The 20,430-nt window shown below is 41.2% G+C and overlaps 1 protein-coding gene across 1 annotated transcript in view; it reads left to right on the forward strand.

Annotated features, from left to right (window-relative positions):
- CLTCL1 (clathrin heavy chain like 1) overlaps positions 1-20,430 on the forward strand; it is a 290,219-nt gene that overhangs the window by 218,822 nt on the left and 50,967 nt on the right. The window contains exons 14-16 of the mRNA XM_073629124.1: positions 9,335-9,498; positions 17,637-17,762; positions 19,484-19,626. Of these exons, the coding sequence (XP_073485225.1) occupies positions 9,335-9,498; positions 17,637-17,762; positions 19,484-19,626 (433 nt within the window). The remainder of the gene's footprint in view (positions 1-9,334; positions 9,499-17,636; positions 17,763-19,483; positions 19,627-20,430) is intronic.

Below are 20,430 nucleotides of genomic sequence, written 5' to 3' on the forward strand. Positions count from 1 at the left end.
ACATTTGAGGCGGCTAATAGACCCCTGATGTCTCCATAAAGAATACCTGTCACCTGCCCTAAGCTATCACATAGATTTGTTAGCCCCCTTGTGATGGCTATAAACTTAACAGAAAAAATTCTAAATTTTTAATAAAAAAGAGAAAAAATTTTTTAAAAAGACACGCAAATGCAAACATACATGTAGGTACCACGCGCACATGTAAACTGCAATTGCAGCACATGTGAGATGTCACTGCAGATGTTTGAGTGAGAGCAATAGTTCTAGGGCCATCATTCACAATCAAATCCACACTGGTAACCATTGAAGGCTTAAAAAAAAATATATAGATATATATAGATATATATCTATATATTTATATAGATATATATTTATATATAGATATATCTATATATAGATATATATAATATCCATAGTTTGTCGCCCTTTCAGGGGGAAAACACAATTTTTAGTCTTGACATATTTGGCATCTATTTACTCAATTCAACATCATCTTTTTATATTTTACCAAAAATTGTGTTTGTGTGCACTAAAATTTTATTTTGTTTTTTTTTTTTTCCCGCAAATTTGCATTTGATAAGTGGCTTTGTAGATGAAAATTTGCAACAGCCACTATTTGATTTTCCATGGCCTCCACTTTCAGAAAAAAATATGTTTTGGGGTTTTAAGTCATTTTCTAGGAATAAAAATGCTTTTTAACATATGAAAAATTTAAAAAAATTGCCCCGAGCAGTAAGTAGTTAACCACTTCAGCCCCGGAAGATTTGGCCCCTTAATGACCAAGCCATTCTTTGCGATATGGCACCGCGTCGTTTTAACTGACGATTGCGCGGTCGTGCGACGTTAAACAAAAACAAAATTGACTGTTTTTTTTTCCCACAAATAGTGCTTTCTTTTGGTGGTATTTGATCATCTCTGTGATTTTTATTTTTTTTATTTTTTGCGCTATAAACAAAAAAAAGAGAGACAATTTTGAAAAAAAAAAAAAAATTTTACTTTTTGCTATAATAAATATCCCCAATTTTAAAAGAAAAAACTAATTTCTTCGTTTTTAGGCCGATATGTATTCTACATATTTTTGGTAACAAAAAAATAGCAATAAGCATATATTGATTGGTTTGCGCAAAAGTTATAGCGTCTACAAAATAGGGGAAAGATTAATGGCATTTTTATTATATTTATTTATTTTATTTTTTTTACTAGTATGGCGGACAGATCGGACACTTTTTTGACACTTTTTTTTTGGGACCAATGACATTTATACAGCGATTAGAGCTAAAAATAGCCACTGATTACTGTATAAATGTCACTGGCAGGGAAGGGGTTAACGCAAGAAGAAGATCAGGGGGTTAACTGTGTTCCCTATATGTGTTCTAACTGTGAGGGGAATGACTAGAGGAGGAGACAGATCATTGTTCAGAGCACATGCTCTGTCTGCTCTCCCCTTAGAGAACCGGGAATTGTGTGTTTACACACACACATCCCCGGTTCTCTCTCTGTCACAAGCGATCGCGGGTGCCCGGCGGCATCTTAAAGAGCCGACATACAGTTACGACGGCTCGCCCAGGGAAGCCGACCTGTCACAGTATAACTGTGGCGGCTGGTCGGGAAGGGGTTAAACAGCGCTTTAATTACATGCCGCCTGGCCTATAGCAAAATGACGATTGCACGGTGGTTTCATTATCCTGACTGGGCATCATATGATGTCCAGCAGGATAAGCTGCTCCCGCACGCCCCCGATGGCGTGCAGCATGGCAATCAGTAGTGCAGTGTGTCGCTCTGACACACCGCATCTCCGATCTCGGAAAAGAGCCTAGACGTAGACCTAGACGTAGGCTCTTTGGCATGTGATCAGCTGTGTCTAATCACAGCTAATCACCGTGTACCCATCAGTGAAGGAGAAAAATTACTTTTTTACAAAATTTTATAACCGAAAGAAATAAAAATTTTTTTTTTTTTTTTTTTTTTTTTTTTTCTTAAAAAAAAAAAAAAAAAAAAGGTGATTTTATACCACTAAAGAAAGCTCTATTTGTGGGAAAAGTTTCATTTGGGTACAGGTTTTCATGACTGCGCAATTGTCATTCAAAGTGTGGCCTGAGAAGGAAGGGGGTGAAAGTGCATATTGAAAGAAAAAAAAACACATTTATAAGGCACAGTGTACTTTATAAACGTGTATTACACTCTGTTGGCTTCTGGAATCTGAAGAAGGCAGAGTGCTATAAAAATGGTAGAGGTGGGTAAAAAAAAAACCTGAGAGTCTCTCACCTCCAGTCATAGCACTTTCTCTTAATATATATAATAGTGAAGCGCTGGAAACCTAAAAAAATTTTTTTTTAATAAATTTATTTATAAATAAATTTTATATATATGTATATATATATATATGTATGTGTGTGTGTTCGTGGAAAGCAGGACACACAGGCTCCCAAAAAGTGTCAAGATGTGCACCTAGATAGTCTCTCGTGGGTGAATCCGGGAAAAACCTCCGCCACAGATATTGCTAGCAGCTCACCTCAACGTGTGGACCCCTGAATTAACAGGTAGGTCAGTAGCGCAGTCCCATACAGGGTATTAATCGGTGCAATATCACCTGGTGTGTTCTCCTGTTGGTGAAAGGTCCGATATAGTGGAATCAGTCATAAGGCAGGGATGGATGCATACATAAACCCATACCCTCCTGGGTATTGCCGCTGAAAAAAGATCTCCGAACCACACTGTACATGTAAATTAATATAGAGTATATGGTGCTGTCTGCTATAGCTAACTTTATTAGAATAAAAAGAAAAGCACTTACAGACACGGCACTTAAACCAAGTGCCAGGTACAGATCTGGGTCTGTACAGATAAAACCAAAGATGGCCACGGGTGACGTCACATAACTCCTTACCATACGCGTTACATCCCAGGGACGGGACTTCGTCAATGGGTATGGAGTCACGTTCAACACCTGCCTCTTATGCTCAATCACCATGGGAGCAGAACGCCTCCTCATGTGATATATCTCCATGGCAACCATCTACAATCCCAGCACAACCAGGAAGTATCTACAGCGTTCAGCGCCACACAATCACATGATACAGTCTTATGCAAAGATTGTGTATTGTAAAATCTCTGGCAAAGGATCGGTTCAGGATATGAATAAGGTGATCTCCGTATCCCGTATCTCTGCCTCAGAGATATAAGTCTAGAACACTGCCTAAATTATATTATGACTCGTATATAAAAAAAAAAAACCATATAGATTTTAAAAATATGCTAAAAAAAATGTGTCCCAACAACGTATCCTTAACAGCAATAAAATATATAATAAAGAAGTCAACGTAATATATGAACGGTCATCAAGGAAACAATTTAGATCAAAAGCAACATTTAAGCCTGCAGGGACTGAGACCTTGGTCTCAAATCCAGAATAATTCCCTGCAGCTCAACTGTCTAATAAAGTTCCCCTCCTCCAGTGTTTTTTAACTCTTTCAGTACCTCAAAACTTAAAGTCTCTAGGGTCACGATTATGAGAAACATTGTGGGTTATGAGTCCTTTTTTAATGTTTGCATGTTCCCCTACTCTTACATGGAGGGTCTGGAGGTCCTCCCAATATATTGTAGACCGCAGTCGCATTCTAACATGTAAACAACACCTTGCGTCAAACACATGATAAAATTGTGTATTGTTTATTAGTCGCCAAGGCAAAAAAAAAACTTTACTTTTTTTGTTGTTGACCTTCGAGTGCCTGCAAGCCGTGCTACGCCCGCTGGCATAAGAGCCATTCAAAAAGGGGACCACCTGTTTTCTGAATGCATGGGAGGATCAGTCACCCCTGGGGCCAAATGGCCCTGCAGGCAGGGAGCTTTGTTATACATGAATTGAGGTCGTGATGGTAACACTGGGCCCAAGACCCTATCCTGTTTAAGTATGGACCAAGTTTTTGGGACTATTTTCTACAACTTTCTATATTGTACATTATAGTCCAGGACCAACCTAAAATTATTAGGTGTTTGATTATCTTTATTAACATTGGAAACAAGTGTATTTCTGTCCATATTTCCCACTCTCTATATCAAGAGTAGCCTTTTTATACCCATTCTGCTGGAATCTAGATGATAAGACTTGGGATTGGGAGGGATAGTGCTTTCTCTGCTGTTTTAAACAGGGAGAATTCCATGGGACTTTGCGGACAGTTTTGGGCCACGGTGTAAAGCCTGTAGTGTAGTAACACTGCATGACCGCAATGCAACCCACATTTTTAGAAGTTGAGGTGAGCGGTTGTATCCTTTGTTATTTCTCTCAGTGTATGTTTCCTTTCAGTCTGGTTGATTCAGGTTTTCGTGTCGAATTTCATTGTTCTTTTTGTTTTGTCCTTACTGTGGACTACCGCCTTTAACTCTTACCATCATCTCACAGGGGTATTATGTTCACTCTGACTATAATTACCCTTGTTGCTTTGCATTGCTTGCATGTTTTTAAATTCCTTTCTGATTGAGAGGCTGTCAAGGACATAACTTGTGTAAAACTATTTAATAGCCATATTATAGACACTAGTCCTAAAAAATGGAGAACGTGCTGGCATATACAAAGAAATCTGTTGGCAGAGACAGTCAGTCACACTGTGCACTCAACAAAATAAAGAAAATTCTGCTGTACTAATCATTATGCAGACTAAATTAAGAGAGTGAAAAACTTGTGTGAAAAAAATATATGAATTATAAGTCAATTTTAAAATATGCATAGATGAAAACAGTCTCAATCAAAAGTGACATCCACCACTGTGTAAAGATGGGTGTCAGAAAGCTTCTATATTCACCACGTGGATCATCACCAGTAGTTATATGGACTCTTACCAGAATCTATGGACTCTATTACGGAGTTAGATAGGCCTGCAAAAAATATCCTAGTGTTCGGTGCTGAGACCGAGATGGTTGCATCTGATCCAAATGATACCTCCGATTCCTCAGGATTATAATGGATATACAGTATCTTACAAAAGTGAGTACACCCCTCATGTTTTTGTAAATATTTTATTATATCTTTTCATGTGACAACACTGAAGAAATGATGGCTTGTATAACAGTGTAAATTTGCTGTCCCCTCAGAATAATTCAACACACAGACATTTAATGTCTAAACCGCTGGCAACAAAAGTGAGCACACCCCTAAGTTAGAATGTCCAAATTGGGCCCAATTATCCATTTTCCCTCCCCCGTTTCATGTGACTCGTTAGTGTTACAAAGTCTCAGGTGTGAATTGGGAGCAGGTGTGTTAAATTTTGGTATTATTGCTCACTCTCTTACCGATCACTGGAAGTTCAACATGACACCTCATGGCAAAGAATTCTCTGAGGATCTGAAAAAAAGAATTATTCTTCTACATAAAGATGGCCTAGGCTATAAGAAGATTGCCAAGACCCTGAAACTGAGCTGCAACACGGTGGCCAAGACCATACAGCGGTATAACAGGACAGGTTCCACTCAGAACAGGCCTCGCCATATTCGACCAAAGAAGTTGAGTGCACGTGCTCAGCGTCATATCCAGAGGTTGTCTTTGGAAAATAGACGTATGAATGCTGCCAGCATTGCTGCAGAGGTTGAAGGGGTGGGGGGGTCCGTCTGTCAGTGTTCAGACCATACGCCGCACACTGCATCAAATTGGTCTGCATGGCTGTCGTCCCAGAATTAAGCCTCTTCTAAATATGATGTACAAGAAAGCCCGCAAACAGTTTGCTGAAGACATGCAGACTAATGCCACGCACACACGAGCGGACTTTCCGGCAGACTTGGTCCGGCAGACCGGACTCCATCGGACAATTCAATCGTGCGTGGGCTCCAGCAGACTTTTCTTTTCCCCAAAAGTCCGACGGACCTAGAAATAAAACGTGTTTCAAATCTTACCGGCGGACTCGAGTCCGGTCGAAAAATCAGCTCGTCTGTATGCTAGTCCGCCGGACTAAAACCGACGCTAGGGCAGCTATTGGGTACTGGCTATCAACTTCCTTATTTTAGTTCGGTCCATCGGACTTTGGTGTGATCATGTGTGTCCAAGTCTGTTCGTTTGAAAGTCCGGCGGACGTACGCTACAAAGTCCATCAGAAAGATTGTCGGACCAAGTCCGTCGAAAAGTCCACTCGTGTGTACGCGACATAAGGACATGGATTGCTGGACCCATGTGCTTTGGTCTGATGAGACCAAGATAAACGTATTTGGTTCAGATGGTATCAAGCGTGTGTGGCGGCAACCAGGTGAGGAGTACAAAGACAAGTGTGTCTTGCCTACAGTCAAACATGGTGGTGGGAGTGTCATGGTCTGGGGCTGCATGAGTTCTGCCGGTACTGGGGAGCTATAGTTCATTGTGGGAACCATGAATGCCAACATGTACTGTGACATACTGAAGCAGAGCATGAACCCCTCCCTTCAGAGACTGGGCCGCAGCGCATTATACCAACATACTGACCCCAAACACGCCTCCAAGACAACCACTGCCTTGCTAAAGAAGCTGAGGGTAAAGGTGATGGACTGGCCAGGTATGTCTCCAGACCTTAACCCTCTTGAGCATCTGTGGGGCATCCTCAAACGGAAGGTGGAGGAGCGCAAGGTCTCTAACATCCACCAGCTCAGTGATGTCGTCATGGAGGAGTAGAAGAGGACTCCAGTGGCAACTTGTGAAGCTCTGGTAAACTCCATGCCCAAGAAGGGTTAAGGCAGTGCTCAAAAATAATGGCCACGCAAATATTGACACTTTGGCCCCAATTTGGACATTTTCACTTAGGGGTGTACTCACTTTTGTTCCCTGCAGTTTAGACATTAATGGCTGTGTGTTGGGTTATTTTGAGGGGACAGCAAACTTTACATTGTAGCAAAGTGTAATTTCTTCAGTGTTGTCACATGAAAAGATATAATAAAATATTTACAAAAATGTGAGGGGTGTACTCACTTTTGTGAGATACTGTATATGGCCATGGTGTTGGTATAAGATTCCTCATACACTCAAGACAACAATGCCCACAGAGTGTGAATCCATAAAACACATTTATTAAAAGTAAAAGGCATTCTACTCACATGAATATCATCGAAACAGTGCTGTGTATACAAAACACAGTAGTAAAAAAATCCATATATTCCAGGGATTGCATGCAAGTGTGGTGACCACATCTGCGTTGGCTCGGTCCAAGGCATTTTGTTATAATTGACATCATCGGGAGCAGATACTGAAGACACAGCTCTGCTGCCTATATAGATACAGTGGAGAAAGAAAGCGGACACATGACTAGTTAATGACTGGAAATAGTACCACTGGATTGGCGTAGGGCCAATGTGGTGCCTATATTTAAAAAGGGATCAAAGTCTTTACCAAGTAACTATAGACCTGTTAGTTTAACTTCTATAGTATGGAAGATACTGGAGAACTTAATAAAAGACCACATAGATGAGTTCTTGCTTGAAAAAAATATTTTAAGCAACAGACAGCATGGATTCACGAAAGACAGACGTCAAACCTGATTTCTTCTTTTGAAGAGGTACGTAAAACCTTGGACAGAGAGGGGTGGCTGTGGACTTAGTATACTTGGATTTTACAAAAGCGTTTGACACAGTTCCCCATACACGACTAATGTGTAGGGTAAAGTCTGCAGGCTTGGAAAGAACCGTTTGTAAATGGATAGCAAACTGGCTAAAAGACAGAATTCAGAGAGTAGTGGTTAATGATTCCTACTCTGAATGGTCTAAGGTTATCAGTGGTGTACCCCAAGGTTCAGTGTTGGGACCCTTACTTTTTAATACCTTTTTATAAATGAGATGGGGTCTGGGATTAAGGTACCATTTCTGTCTTTGCAGATGACACCAAGCTATGCAGTGGAATAATGTCCTTACAGGATGTCTCCAACTTACAAGCTGACCTTAATGCACTGTTTAATTGGGCAGCTGTGTGCCAAATGGGGTTTAATGTTGATAAATGTAAAGTTATGTACTTGGGGGGGCTAAGAATATGCATGCATCATACATGCTAGGGCGAGTACACCTAGGGGAATCCATAGTGGAGAAGGATCTGTGGGTAGATCATAAGCTTAATAATAGCATGCAATGCCAAGCTGTGGTTTCCAAAGCAAGCAAAGTCCTTTCTTCTAATGAGAGGTATGGACTCCAGAGAGCGAGATATCATTTTGCCCCTGTACAAATCATTAGTAAGACCTCATCTGGAATATACAGTTCAGTTTTGGGCACCGGTTCTCAAAAAGGATATAGGGGAACTGGAGAAAGTGCAGAGAAGGGCAACCAAACTGATAAGAGGCATGGAGGAGCTCAGCTTTGAGGAAAGCTTAGAGGAACTGAATTTTTTCTCTTGAGAAGAGACGATTAAGGAGGGATATGATCAACATGTACAAATACTTAAGTGGTCCATTTAGTAAACTTGTTATTGAGTTATTCACTTTATCACAGAAGACACGGGGGCACTTTTTATGTCTATAGTAAAAGCTTTCATCTCCAACTAGGAAAAGGTTTCCTCACAGAACTGTTAAAATGTGGATGTAGACTCCTTCCAGAGGTGGTTCTGGCAAGCTCAGTAGATTGCTTTTAAAAAGGCCTGGATTCTTTCCTAAATGTACAAAATATAATTGGATACGAACATTCATAAGTAAAGTTGATCCAGGGAATATCCGATTGCCTCTGGTGGGGGATCAAGAAGGATTTTCTTCCCCTGCTGGAGCAAATTGGATCATGTTGTGCTGGGGTATTTCGGCCTTCCTCTGGATCAACTGTGGGTATAGGATTGTTTATATGGAATTGTATGTTTTTGTTTTGTTTTTTATTGGTTGAACTAGATGGACTTGTGTCTTTTTTAACCTAACTATGTAATTATATGAAGAAAGAAGATGTGTGTTAGTTTCAAAATAATAGGAAAATGGAAAAAAATGTCTAAGGACTGTTGGAAACCTCTTTGGTTGTTTCTTATATCAAACATTATTCTTCAGCCTAAAAGCCTGAAAAAGTAATTCTCTTTGGGGGGTTTTTCACCATAATTTTCCTACAGCATTAGGAAATAATCAGAAGTGAAACTATTGTTTTGAATTTGCGTTGCTCTATATTTGAAGACCTATTTTGTTTACCTCCTTGTGGGGGTAAACCTTCGATTGATGTGTGTTCATCCTTTTGCTTTAGAGCAGAGTTAGTTTAATTCATATTAAAAAGGTGTCCTTAAACACATTGTTAATTTCTTTATAGAATAAAATGCAATTTGATTCCTGAGTGACAATTGCCATTAGTTTGTATAGTGCAAAGAATATGTGGGTATTTTACTGTCCATAAGTGGTGATTGTGGAGATACTTACAAATGTCCCTTTTCTTTTAGGGCTTTTCTACTTTCTGGGATCTATTGTCAATTTCAGCCAAGATCCTGATGTGCACTTCAAGTACATCCAGGCAGCCTGTAAGACTGGACAAATCAAGGAGGTTGAGCGGATATGTAGAGAAAGCAATTGTTACAACCCTGAACGTGTCAAAAACTTTTTGAAGGTACATACTCCTCTGAGTTCATTTCCTTCTGCAAAAAGTATCATTCTTACATCCTGTAAACTTTACTTGCCCGAAAAGAGTTGGGTAGAGATGCATTTGCAGTTAGCTATATCTCTGTTACCAAACATGCCATACAATGTATTGCTGCAGTTACCAGGCCCGACTGATACATAAAAGTATAAGTTTGTGTCACTGTCAGCAGTGTGTAGAGGTGGATTGATAACCTAGCATCCCCATTACTTGTCTCAGAACAGCTTTACAACAGGATCCTGTCAGGATTCTTTTATAGAGTCTATGCTTGTATATGCGCCACATGATGCATAAAATGGGAACTGTCATCTGGTCCTAATAGCCAGGGTATCTGCAAATGGCTGGATCTCTGAACCATTTCTCCTTTTCATGAGGATATGCCAGGGATGTCCATTATTCCCATTTCTATATGCTCTGGCTGCTGAAACACTGGCAATATCCGTTAGATCTAATTCCTTCATTTGGGATCTACAAGTGGGCCTGATTTTCAAGACCATTGGAATGTATGCTGATGATATGCCCCTTTTAATTTGGGGAATACTCCAGTCTAAAAATTGTTTGGGACAAGTCCCAAGTGCTTCCCATTGGCACAGTAGAACAAGTATCTCTTCCCTTGGCCAGCGTTAAGCAGTTTTAAACCTAAAGCGCTTGTTAGCCTTAAAGAAAAAATATGATTCTGTTTCTTTAAAGCATGAATAACAGCACAATGCTTGTACTGTGTAATTTGGCCCTTTGTATCAACTAAAATACCTGGTTGATCCTGCCTGGTGCTGCCCTCCCCTCTGTAAACTGTCCATGGTTATCATGGCTGCTGAGCTCTGAAACCTTGGTCGTTTACGTGCCTCTGTCATCCACTGTCTCTCCTCTGTCCTCTCTCCCCTCCTCCCTGCCTGTCAGCTCGTATCAGTACCTTTGTAATTTTCAGGCAATCCCCAATGTTCGATAACGCTATGTGCCCCAGTGTGTGTGCTTTATTTAAAAAATGCAGTTTTGTACCTTATTTCAGAACACCACTCGGCGCTCACGTGACCGCCCGTCACTCTCCTCCCAACTGACGTTAGCGGGAATTCTCAGCCCCTCCTGCTGTAGCTGTCAGGTCAGGAATGTTTAAATCCCTGGAAGCTGTTCTCCATACCTTTTGTGTGGGGTAACTCCCTCCATAAACTGTCCTGGCAGACACTGAAGAATAGAGGAGCCTGAAGGGGAATGCACTGCAACTCAAGCCTGGATGGATGGGCAGGGGGACAGGTGGTGCAGCTCTGTACTGACCATGGAAAACACAAGCAGGCTGTGCCATTGCACAAAACGTAAACTGACCATGCGAGAAGGAATCAGATGCCATGTTTAGCATGGTCAGTTTACTCTAAGGAGGAGTGGGAGTGTAGATTACATCAACACATGTAATCAAGGCACTGATCATCAGTGCCCACAAGTGCCACCAATCAGTGCCCATTAGTGATGCCAGACCGTGCTGGATATTATTCCTGCCTATCACTGCTGCCTATCACTGCTGTCCATCAATGCCCATAAGTGCCACCTATCAATGCCCCTCAGTTTCGCCTATCTGTGCCCCCTATTAGTGCTCATCAGTGCCACATATCAGTGCCCATAAGTGTGGCATATTAGTGCCTCTCCATCAGTGCTGCCTCATCAGTACCCATAAGTGCCACCTCACCAATGCCCACTATTTCATAGTTCATCCTATCAGTGCTCATCAGCGCACATCAGTGAAGGAGAAGAATTACTTAATTACAAAATTTACTGACAGAAACTAAGTAAAAACATTTTTTCACTTTTTTTTTTCTTTTTTAGTAAAAAATAAACCAGCAGTGATTAAATACCACCAAAAGAAAGCTCTATTTGTGTGAAGAAAATGATGAAAATTTAATCTGCGTACGGTGTAGCATGACCGTGCAATTATTCAAATTGTGACAGCGCTGAAAGCTGAAAAATAGCCTGAGAAGGAAGGGGGTGTAAGTGCCCTGTAGGCAAGTGTTTAACCACTTGACCACTGGGCACTTAAACCCCCTTCCTAACCAGACCAATTTTCAGCTTTCGGTGCTCTCACACTTTGAATGACAATTACTCAGTCATACAACACTTTACCCATATGAAATTTTTGTACTTTTTTCACACAAATAGAGCTTTCTTTTGGTGGTATTTAATCACCGTTGGGTTTTTTATTTTTTGCGCTATAAAAGAAAAAAAACTGAAAATTTGGTAAAAAAATGAATTTTTCTTTGTTTCTGTTATAAAATTTAGCAAATTAGTAATTTTTCTTTGTACATTTTGGCCAAAATTTATAATGCTACATATCTTTGGTAAAAATAAGTACAACTTGGTGTATTTTATTTGGTCTTTGTAAATGTTAGAGAGTCCAAATGCTATGGTGCCAATATCTGAAAATTGATCACACCTAAAGTACTGACGGCCTATCTAATTTCTTGAGACCCTAACATGCCAGAAAAGTACAAATACCCCCCAAATGACCCCTATTTGGAAAGAAGACATTCCAAGGTATTTAGGAAGATGCATGGTGAGTTTTTTTGAAATTGTCATCTTTTCCCACAATTCTTTGCAAAATCAAGATTTTTTTTTTTCACAAAATTGTCATATTAGAAGGTTATTTCTCACACACAGCATATGCATACAACAAATTACACCCCAAAACACATTCTGCTATTACTCCCGAGTATGGCGATACCACGTGTGAGACTTTTACACAGCGTGGCCACATACAGAGGCCCAACATGCACGGAGCACCTCCAGGCGTTCTGGAGCACCCAGGCCAATTCTTATATTTCTCTCCTACATGTAAAAATAATAATTTATTTGCTAGAAAATTACATAGAACCCCAAAACATTATTTTTAGCAAAGACCCTAGAGAATACAATGGCGGTTGTTGCAACTTTTTATGTCGCACGGTATTTGCGCAGCAATTTTTCGAACGCGTTTTTTTGGGAAAAAAAACAGTTTTGTGCTTTAAAACAAAACAGTAAAGTTAGCCCAATGTTTTTGCATAATGTGAAAGATGAAGTTACGCCGAGTAAATAGATACCTAACATGTCACCCTTCAAAATTGCACACTCTCGTGGAATGGTGCCAAACGTCGCTACTTAAAAATCTCCATAGGTGACGCTTTAAAATTCTTTACTGGTTACATGTTTTAAGTTACAGAGGAGGTCTAGGGCCAAAATTATTGCTCTCGCTCCAACGTTCGCAGTGATACCTCACATGTGTGGTTTGAACACCGTTTTCATATGTGGGCGGGACTTACGTATGTGTTCGCTTCTGCATGCGAGCACACGGACATGGGCGCTTGAAATTTTTTTTTTTTTTTTTTTTATTGTTTATTTTACTTTATTTTAGTTTGACACTTCCCCCCCCCCCCCCCAAAAAAATGTTTGATCACTTTATTTCTATTACAAGGAATGTAAACATCCTTGTAATAGGAATATGGCATGACAGGTCCTCTTTACAGTGAGATATGGGGTCAATAAGACCCCACATCTCACCTCTAGGCTGGGAAGCCTGAAATAAAAAAAAAAAAAAAAAAAACGATCTTGGCTTCGATCGTAGCGGTGAGTCGGTAGAAGCACCGGAGGGTGGCGGGAAGGGGGGGGGGGGGGGGGCGTCCCCTCTCACCTCCCATAAGAACGATCAAGCAGTGGAACAGCCGCTATGATCATTCTTATGGTGTAGGAAATCGCCGGCTGAGAAAGCTGATATCTGAATGATGCCTGTAGCTGCAGGCATCATTCAGATATCCCCGCTCAAAGTCAAGGACGTCATATGACTGTGGGCGGGAACTGGTTAAAAATTGCGGAGTATTGCAGATTATTGCGGAGTAGTGCAGGGTATATTGCTGGGCATATTGCAGAGTAGTGCCGGGTATATTGCAGAGTAGTGCCGGGTATATTGCAGAGTAGTGCCGGGTATATTGCAGAGTAGTGCCGGGTATATTGCAGAGTAGTGCCGGGTATATTGCAGAGTAGTGCCGGGTATATTGCAGAGTAGTGCCGGGTATATTGCAGAGTAGTGCCGGGTATATTGCAGAGTAGTGCCGGGTATATTGCAGAGTAGTGCCGGGTATATTGCAGAGTAGTGCCGGGTATATTGCAGAGTAGTGCCGGGTATATTGCAGAGTAGTGCCGGGTATATTGCAGAGTAGTGCCGGGTATAATGCAGAGTATTGCGGGGTATAATGCCCCCACGGGGGCGCGCGAGAGCAGTATTCTGGGAGGACGTCCATGGACGTCCACCCAGAACTAGCCGACCGCGCTGCAGCCGTCTTTCGGCTATGGCCCGGTCGGCAAGTGGTTAAAGAGCAAGTAACCAAATTTTTTTTCTTTTTTTTTTTAAGTTTACAAATACTTTAGCTTGTTAACACATTTGGGCATATGCATTACCAGATTACCTTCATGTCTCCCTAAATATCGAACCGCTATATGCCAGGGTCAATGCTAAAACCAAGGTATTGGACAAACCTCCGCTGGCTGTCATGGGTAGAATTAACCTAAGAAAATTTGCTCTTTTGCCCAAGATCCCATATCTCCTGTGGCATTCCCCTGAGTACCTACCAATAAAGCACTTTAAGCTCATGGATTCGATCATTAATTAATTTGTCTGTGGAAATGGTAGACACGAGGTCCGTTGGCGCACCTTAAAGAATCCAGTCAGCCTGGGGGGTGCGGCCCTCCCTGACTTTAATTTGTGATATCTTGCTGCTATCCCACCTCTGTCACATAGGCAAATCTGACCAACAACATTGCCAAACCTTACAGTGGTTGTAAAGCTCAGACATGAAATATGAGCAAAGCATGTCCCTCTATAGTGTGTACTTGTCTCAATCCAGAGCACAAAGTGTCATTTCTCTGTGCTGCCCTGTTCTTCTTTTATCAGCATGAATCAATTTTGACATGTTTTGCTGACACCAAGAGAAATAAGGTGACATGGAGGAACCTCCAACACACAGTCTGTGATTGACAGCTTCAGCTCTGTTCCTGTGTACTGTGTGAATGGGGGTGGGCGTGTCCCTTCCCTTCAATCAGGGCTCAGCGCTCCCCTCACTGAGCTCTGCGGAGTGTAAGTTTAGCTCCCCACCCCCTGATTCTCAGAGCTGAGTGATCCTATGTAAATTCTGCACTTTGAATGGATGTAGAGAAGATGGGTACAACTTATGTAGGAGGATTTGTTTTGTCTCTTTATCACCTTAGGTCAGTCACTTCATTGGGTATAGGTAAGGGTTTACACCCACTTTAATATGCACCTCGCTTGTGCATATCACGCCACATCCTTTATGCACAGTATTGTGTGGTCTGTAATGCTCCACTGTGGCTGATGCATACACAGGTCTTCTATACCATCACAGATGTATCTGAGATTTGGCCTTTATCAAACTGCATCTCCCTATGATCCATGGTTTCTCCCCCTTATGGCATAATAAACATCTACCTGAACTTCTTAAGATTCCGAATGTATAACTTTGGGCCTTTAGGGGCGTTTACTACTTGCACCAATTGCTCACTGTTGGGGGTCTTAAACCTTTTAATTTATTGAAGTGATGAATTTGTACTTCCTAATTACAGTATATGCTTTTTTGCTGCCTACAATTAGGTCATGCTATACATACATACATACATAGTTTCCACTTCCCACCCACCACTGGTGTCTATTCCATTATTAAAGGCAATACATGGCACTGGGCCTCATAAATTTATCTCCATGCTATATAGAACATGTTGTTCACCCCTTCTGCAGCAAAACCTGCATATCCGGTCAAAACTCCTATATAGGTAACTTGGATGATGATTGGGGTGGGGTCCTTGATAATTGTAAACTGGTATCTCCCAAACTGTCAAATCGTCTCACACAATATATATACTAAATAGGGCATGTCTGACCCCTATCCGCTTGTCCCCACTTATCCCCCAACCACAACCTGTTATGCCCAATGTGCTCACTCGCTCCAGCCACATTATTTAATTTACTGTATACCTGCCCTATTATTCAAGGATTCTGGGTACACGTGGTGGAGTTCCTTCATTATACAATGGGCTTCCCATTAACTCTACACCCTAAGTAATGCCTGTGGGGGGTAATGGGGTTATAGCCAAACCCTGATGCAGAAAAAATGTATCACAGCATTTCTTGTTGAGACTTTTTTTTTTTTTCTGCACTAAAACTAAAAGCACAAGGATGGATGCAAGCTCTACCCTTCTGTATGAAAAGCTTATTTATAACACAGGGGTTGACCATCTAAATACAATAAAAATTGGGATCTCTGGTTGCAACATCTGGTTACATGTGGGTGACTTTTATCATACCTACCTCCCTAACCAACACTATTATTATTTTTTTAAAGTTTTTATTACCAGCAAACTGAGTTTACAGACAGTGCCAAAACCCGTTCATAAAGGTATCCATACAGGTACAAGAGCAGTAGCATTCGCCAAACCAGAAAAAAGTTATCATATTACACATGTCCGAGGCCACACACTTTTGTAATAGACCTCAGAGTCTGGTAATTGCCTCCTTTTTTTTTTCTCTTGGGTTATTCTCACCCCCCCAAGATAGACTGTTCAAACCAAACGGCAGATTTACACAAGAATAAAATTAAACAAACAAAAGCAGCAGCCACCACAGTCCCGAAGTGTGTGAAACTGCTCCCATGATCCAGAACCCAAGAGAATAGTATCCCTCCACATCCCTTCCCATAGCCTTTTTAAATATCCACTCCCCCCTCTAATGTGTCAGTAGAGTCAACCCAATGGAACCACACCTTCCTAAAACATTTTAGGAGCTCCCCGTACCTCATATGTCATACGGTATACCGGAATATCCGTATTTACTCATTTCAACCACATTGCCAAAGTTAGGTTTTCGGAATGTATCCCCCTCTGTGCAAAAAGCTTGCAGACATAAAACAAAAGAAGTCTGAGAAACCGCTTTGTAGCCGTATCCATGTCCTTATCGTCAATAACTCCCAGTAGACATAATAATACGTTGGGAAGACCAAACTTGTGAACAATGAACCTCGTCACCTGAGATCATAGGGGTCGTACTTTGAGGCACTCCCACACCACGTGAAGAAAAGTAACCTCACTCAGCTGGCATTTATGACATAGCACAGAGTTTTTCTTACCTAACCAACACTTTTAACAAAGGCTGATTCTCTATATTATTGATACCTGGTTATTCAAGTACTGTGTTTTTTTTTTTTTTTTTTTGCGCTCCTTTTTTGCCTCATGAGATGTAATACTGTCATATTATAGCCACATGTTATGTGCACTAACTCTTAATTGTGATATTCACTACTGCTTGGACCTCTGTATATGCTGATGAGCCAATGATGAGTCTTTCTAAACTACAAGTCAGATTGTTATGCTTCATTCTTTTTTTGTATACCTTGCTATGCTTGTATTTCAATAAGTCCTCATGCACACGGACGTTTTTACAGCTGCTTTTTTGAGCTTTTTTTGCAGCTTAAAAAGGCCTGTCTATGTTAGTCTATGGCTTCATGCCCACCTAGGCGTTTTTGAGCTGCAAGTGGCATAGGCGTTTTTAAGCTGTAAAAAAAACCCAGGACCAGTGGGTTATGAGAGACTTTTTCAGCTGAAAAACGCTCTAACGCTGAAAAACGCTCAAAAACGTCATTCATCAAAGTTTTTTAGCGTTTTTGATCCATTGAAAAAAAAATTTGAAAAAAAAAACGCTCAAAAACGCTAAAAAACGTTGGTGAATGACGTTTTTGAGCGTTTTTCAGCGTTAGAGCGTTTTTACAGCTGAAAAACGTCTCTCAGAACCCACTGGTCCTGGGTTTTTAGCGTTTTTGATCCATTGAAAAAAAAAATTTTTGATCAATTGAAAAAAAAAATTTGAAAAAAAAAACGCTCAAAAACGCTAAAAAACGCTATTGCAAAAACGCTGAAAAACGGTGAAAAAAGTTAAAAAAAATCACTGCAAAGATACTGGCGTTTTCATAACGTTTTTTTAACAGCCTGTGTGCATGAGGGCTTTAGGTTTTTTTTTTTTTATGTAAAAAATAACTGTCGCTGTGTTAAGTACATCTTGGTAATGCTTTTGTTTTTTCCTTTTATGTTTTTAGGAGGCCAAACTTACAGACCAACTTCCATTAATTATTGTTTGTGACCGATTTGACTTTGTCCATGATTTAGTGTTGTACCTGTATCGCAATAACCTCCAGAAGTACATTGAAATCTATGTGCAAAAGGTAAATCACTTAAGGTATAGCCACTTAGGATAGTCATAAATGGCCTAGTTTTAATACATGATTTGATACTTGGAGGATTGGGACATTTGTGGTCTCAATATCAAGTGATACGATTAGCTTATGACTGTAACAGCATTCCTTGTCACACATAGAGACTTTTTTTAATTCAATGGAGATAGCAACTGGGTCAATCTGTCCCTCTTCTTAGACTATTCACATGAGATATTGTGACAGGTCTTGGTGCTATGTACAACATGCAGGTGTCTTTCAGCTCTGAGTGCCTCTATTGCTAGATTTTCATTCGTATCACACAGGGTTTGCATCTCCATCTATGGGAATACAAAACTTGCTTCAAACATATCAAATGCAGGTGAAAAGGAGGTCAACAGGCCCTATGCACATTAGTGAATTCTAAATTATCTTGAAGGCACCTCAAACTGATGTGAAACCGAATTCTATAAAGATCAACATAAACTCTAAAGCCCATCACTACTTACGTGTGCGTTCGCTTCTGAGCGCGAGCTACCGGGGACAGGGGCGTTTTTATAAACTTTTTATTTTACCTAATTTTTTTTATTTTTTCACTTTTTTTCTGATCACTTTTATTCCTATTACAAGGAATGTAAACATCCCTTTCAATAGGAATCTATGTGACAGGTCCTCCTTTATGGAGAGATGTGGGGTCAATAAGACCCCACATCTCTCCTCCAGGCTGGAAAGCATGAGATCGTGAAAAAAAAATTACCGATCTCATGCTGACAGCCGTGATCGCGGCTTCGTTTATTTCGTGAGTACCCGGGCGTGACATCATAACGTCGCGCCCGGGCCTCCGATGGTCATAGAGATGACTGGTGACCATCTGGTCGCCAGAAATCTCTATCGTCCTCATCCGGCACCAGCGATTATTCCCATCGGGGGCCTGGAGAAGCACCAGATATCGGCGGGAGGGGGACGTGCCCTCCCGTCGCCTATAAGAACGATCAAGCGGCGGAACTGCCGCTATGATCATTCTTATCGTGCACAGAATCGCCGGCTGAAAAGAATGATATCTGAATGATGTCTGTAGCTACAGGCATCATTCAGATATCCCCCCCCAAAGTGAGGACGTTTATATACAGTGGCCGGTTTTGAAGTGGTTAAACTCCCCCCCCCAAAAAAAAGTTGGAAAAATTCAAAAAATGTGCCCCAGGAGCTTTCCATAATGTACTAGTACACAGTGCATAGCACATTATGGCAGACTTACCTGGCAAGTGATCCCCTCCAGCGCTGTGCAGTCAGCACTCTTGTAGGTCATGGATACTTTCATCCTCTCCCAGTCTTCCTTCTGGGTTCTTACTCTTTGACTCTTTGACCTCTGGATTGAGCAGACTGCATTGACATTACTCCTGCACATGCATACGGGAGTCACATCATCATGGCAAACAATCATGCTGTAAATGTATGCTGAGCTGCGAATGCACAGCTCAGTGTATGCAAACTCTGACCAGCAGGAAGTAAGGGTCTCTTCTGTCATAAAAATTCTACCTGTCAGTTTAGATTTTTAGTTAACTCTAACTTAAAATCAGTGGGTTTACTTCTGTTTTCGCAAACAAGTATTAACCTGACAAGAAAGTGACAAGAAATGTACTTGTTGATGTTTGAGTTCTTATTTATCCTACATAAATGTAGTACTGCTAGACTGCAGCACCCTTTTAATACCTTCACATTGTCTTCACACCTAGGTGAACCCCAGCCGTATTCCAGCAGTAGTGGGAGGATTGCTTGATGTGGACTGTTCAGAAGATGTAATTAAGAACCTCATCATGGTTGTTCATGGCCAGTTTTCAACAGATGAGCTTGTGGCAGAAGTGGAAAAAAGAAACCGGTCAGTAGGAAAAAAGTGTTTGAGTTTGAAAATTCTGTTTTTTTAGTCATATAGTACAGCCCATATATAACCCCTCTCATTTCAAGCGAGCCTCAGATTTTTGCTAGTGTATTTGGTTGATGGACCTCTTTACTCTCTACTGTGACATGCTTACCTTTTTCCTATGGAGTTTTCCTATGGAGGTTTTCTTTGTGAAGTTCCCTGGCTGCACTAGAAGCCACTGTGACTCCTGCAGCTTCCAGATCAGTTGACTCCTTGGCTGTGCCCTTGAACAGTACCTGCATCCCGCCTGACTGAAGAAAAGGGGTTGGCCTGTATAGTTGGTAGAATTCAACTCTATCCCAAAAACCCCTTGGGGGTAGCATGTCCGTCATAGAGGTGAAGCCAAGATGGGGGTGTGGCCCTACTAATCCTACCAGCATACAAGCTGCAGCATGGGTACAAGGTTAGAGCCCTTTAAATATTCCTGCCCAGAGTGGCAAGAACCTATTTATCATCCAGAGGTTGTGGCTTGGAGCTGGCAGCTGCAATATTTTTTTTTGTTGAATCTGGTGGCATTTTCTACTGTGGCATGCACTTTCCCAGTGCTAATGCATCTGCATGAACATTCCGCTATGTTGCCCTGGCATACACTGCTTCTGCGCAGCCCTGGCGCTCACTGCGACCATGCTGTGTCATTTTCATGTGGGTTACTGTATCTCCAGCTCTTCTGACCCGAGGAGCTCTCAGCTCTCCTCCATTGGCACAGCGGTCTCATTTTGACCCCTGTGTTCACAGCAGTCTACAGTGCACATCAAGTCTAGA

Source organism: Aquarana catesbeiana, linkage group LG01 (genome assembly GCF_042186555.1).
Source record: "Aquarana catesbeiana isolate 2022-GZ linkage group LG01, ASM4218655v1, whole genome shotgun sequence".
Taxonomy (NCBI): domain Eukaryota; kingdom Metazoa; phylum Chordata; class Amphibia; order Anura; family Ranidae; genus Aquarana; species Aquarana catesbeiana.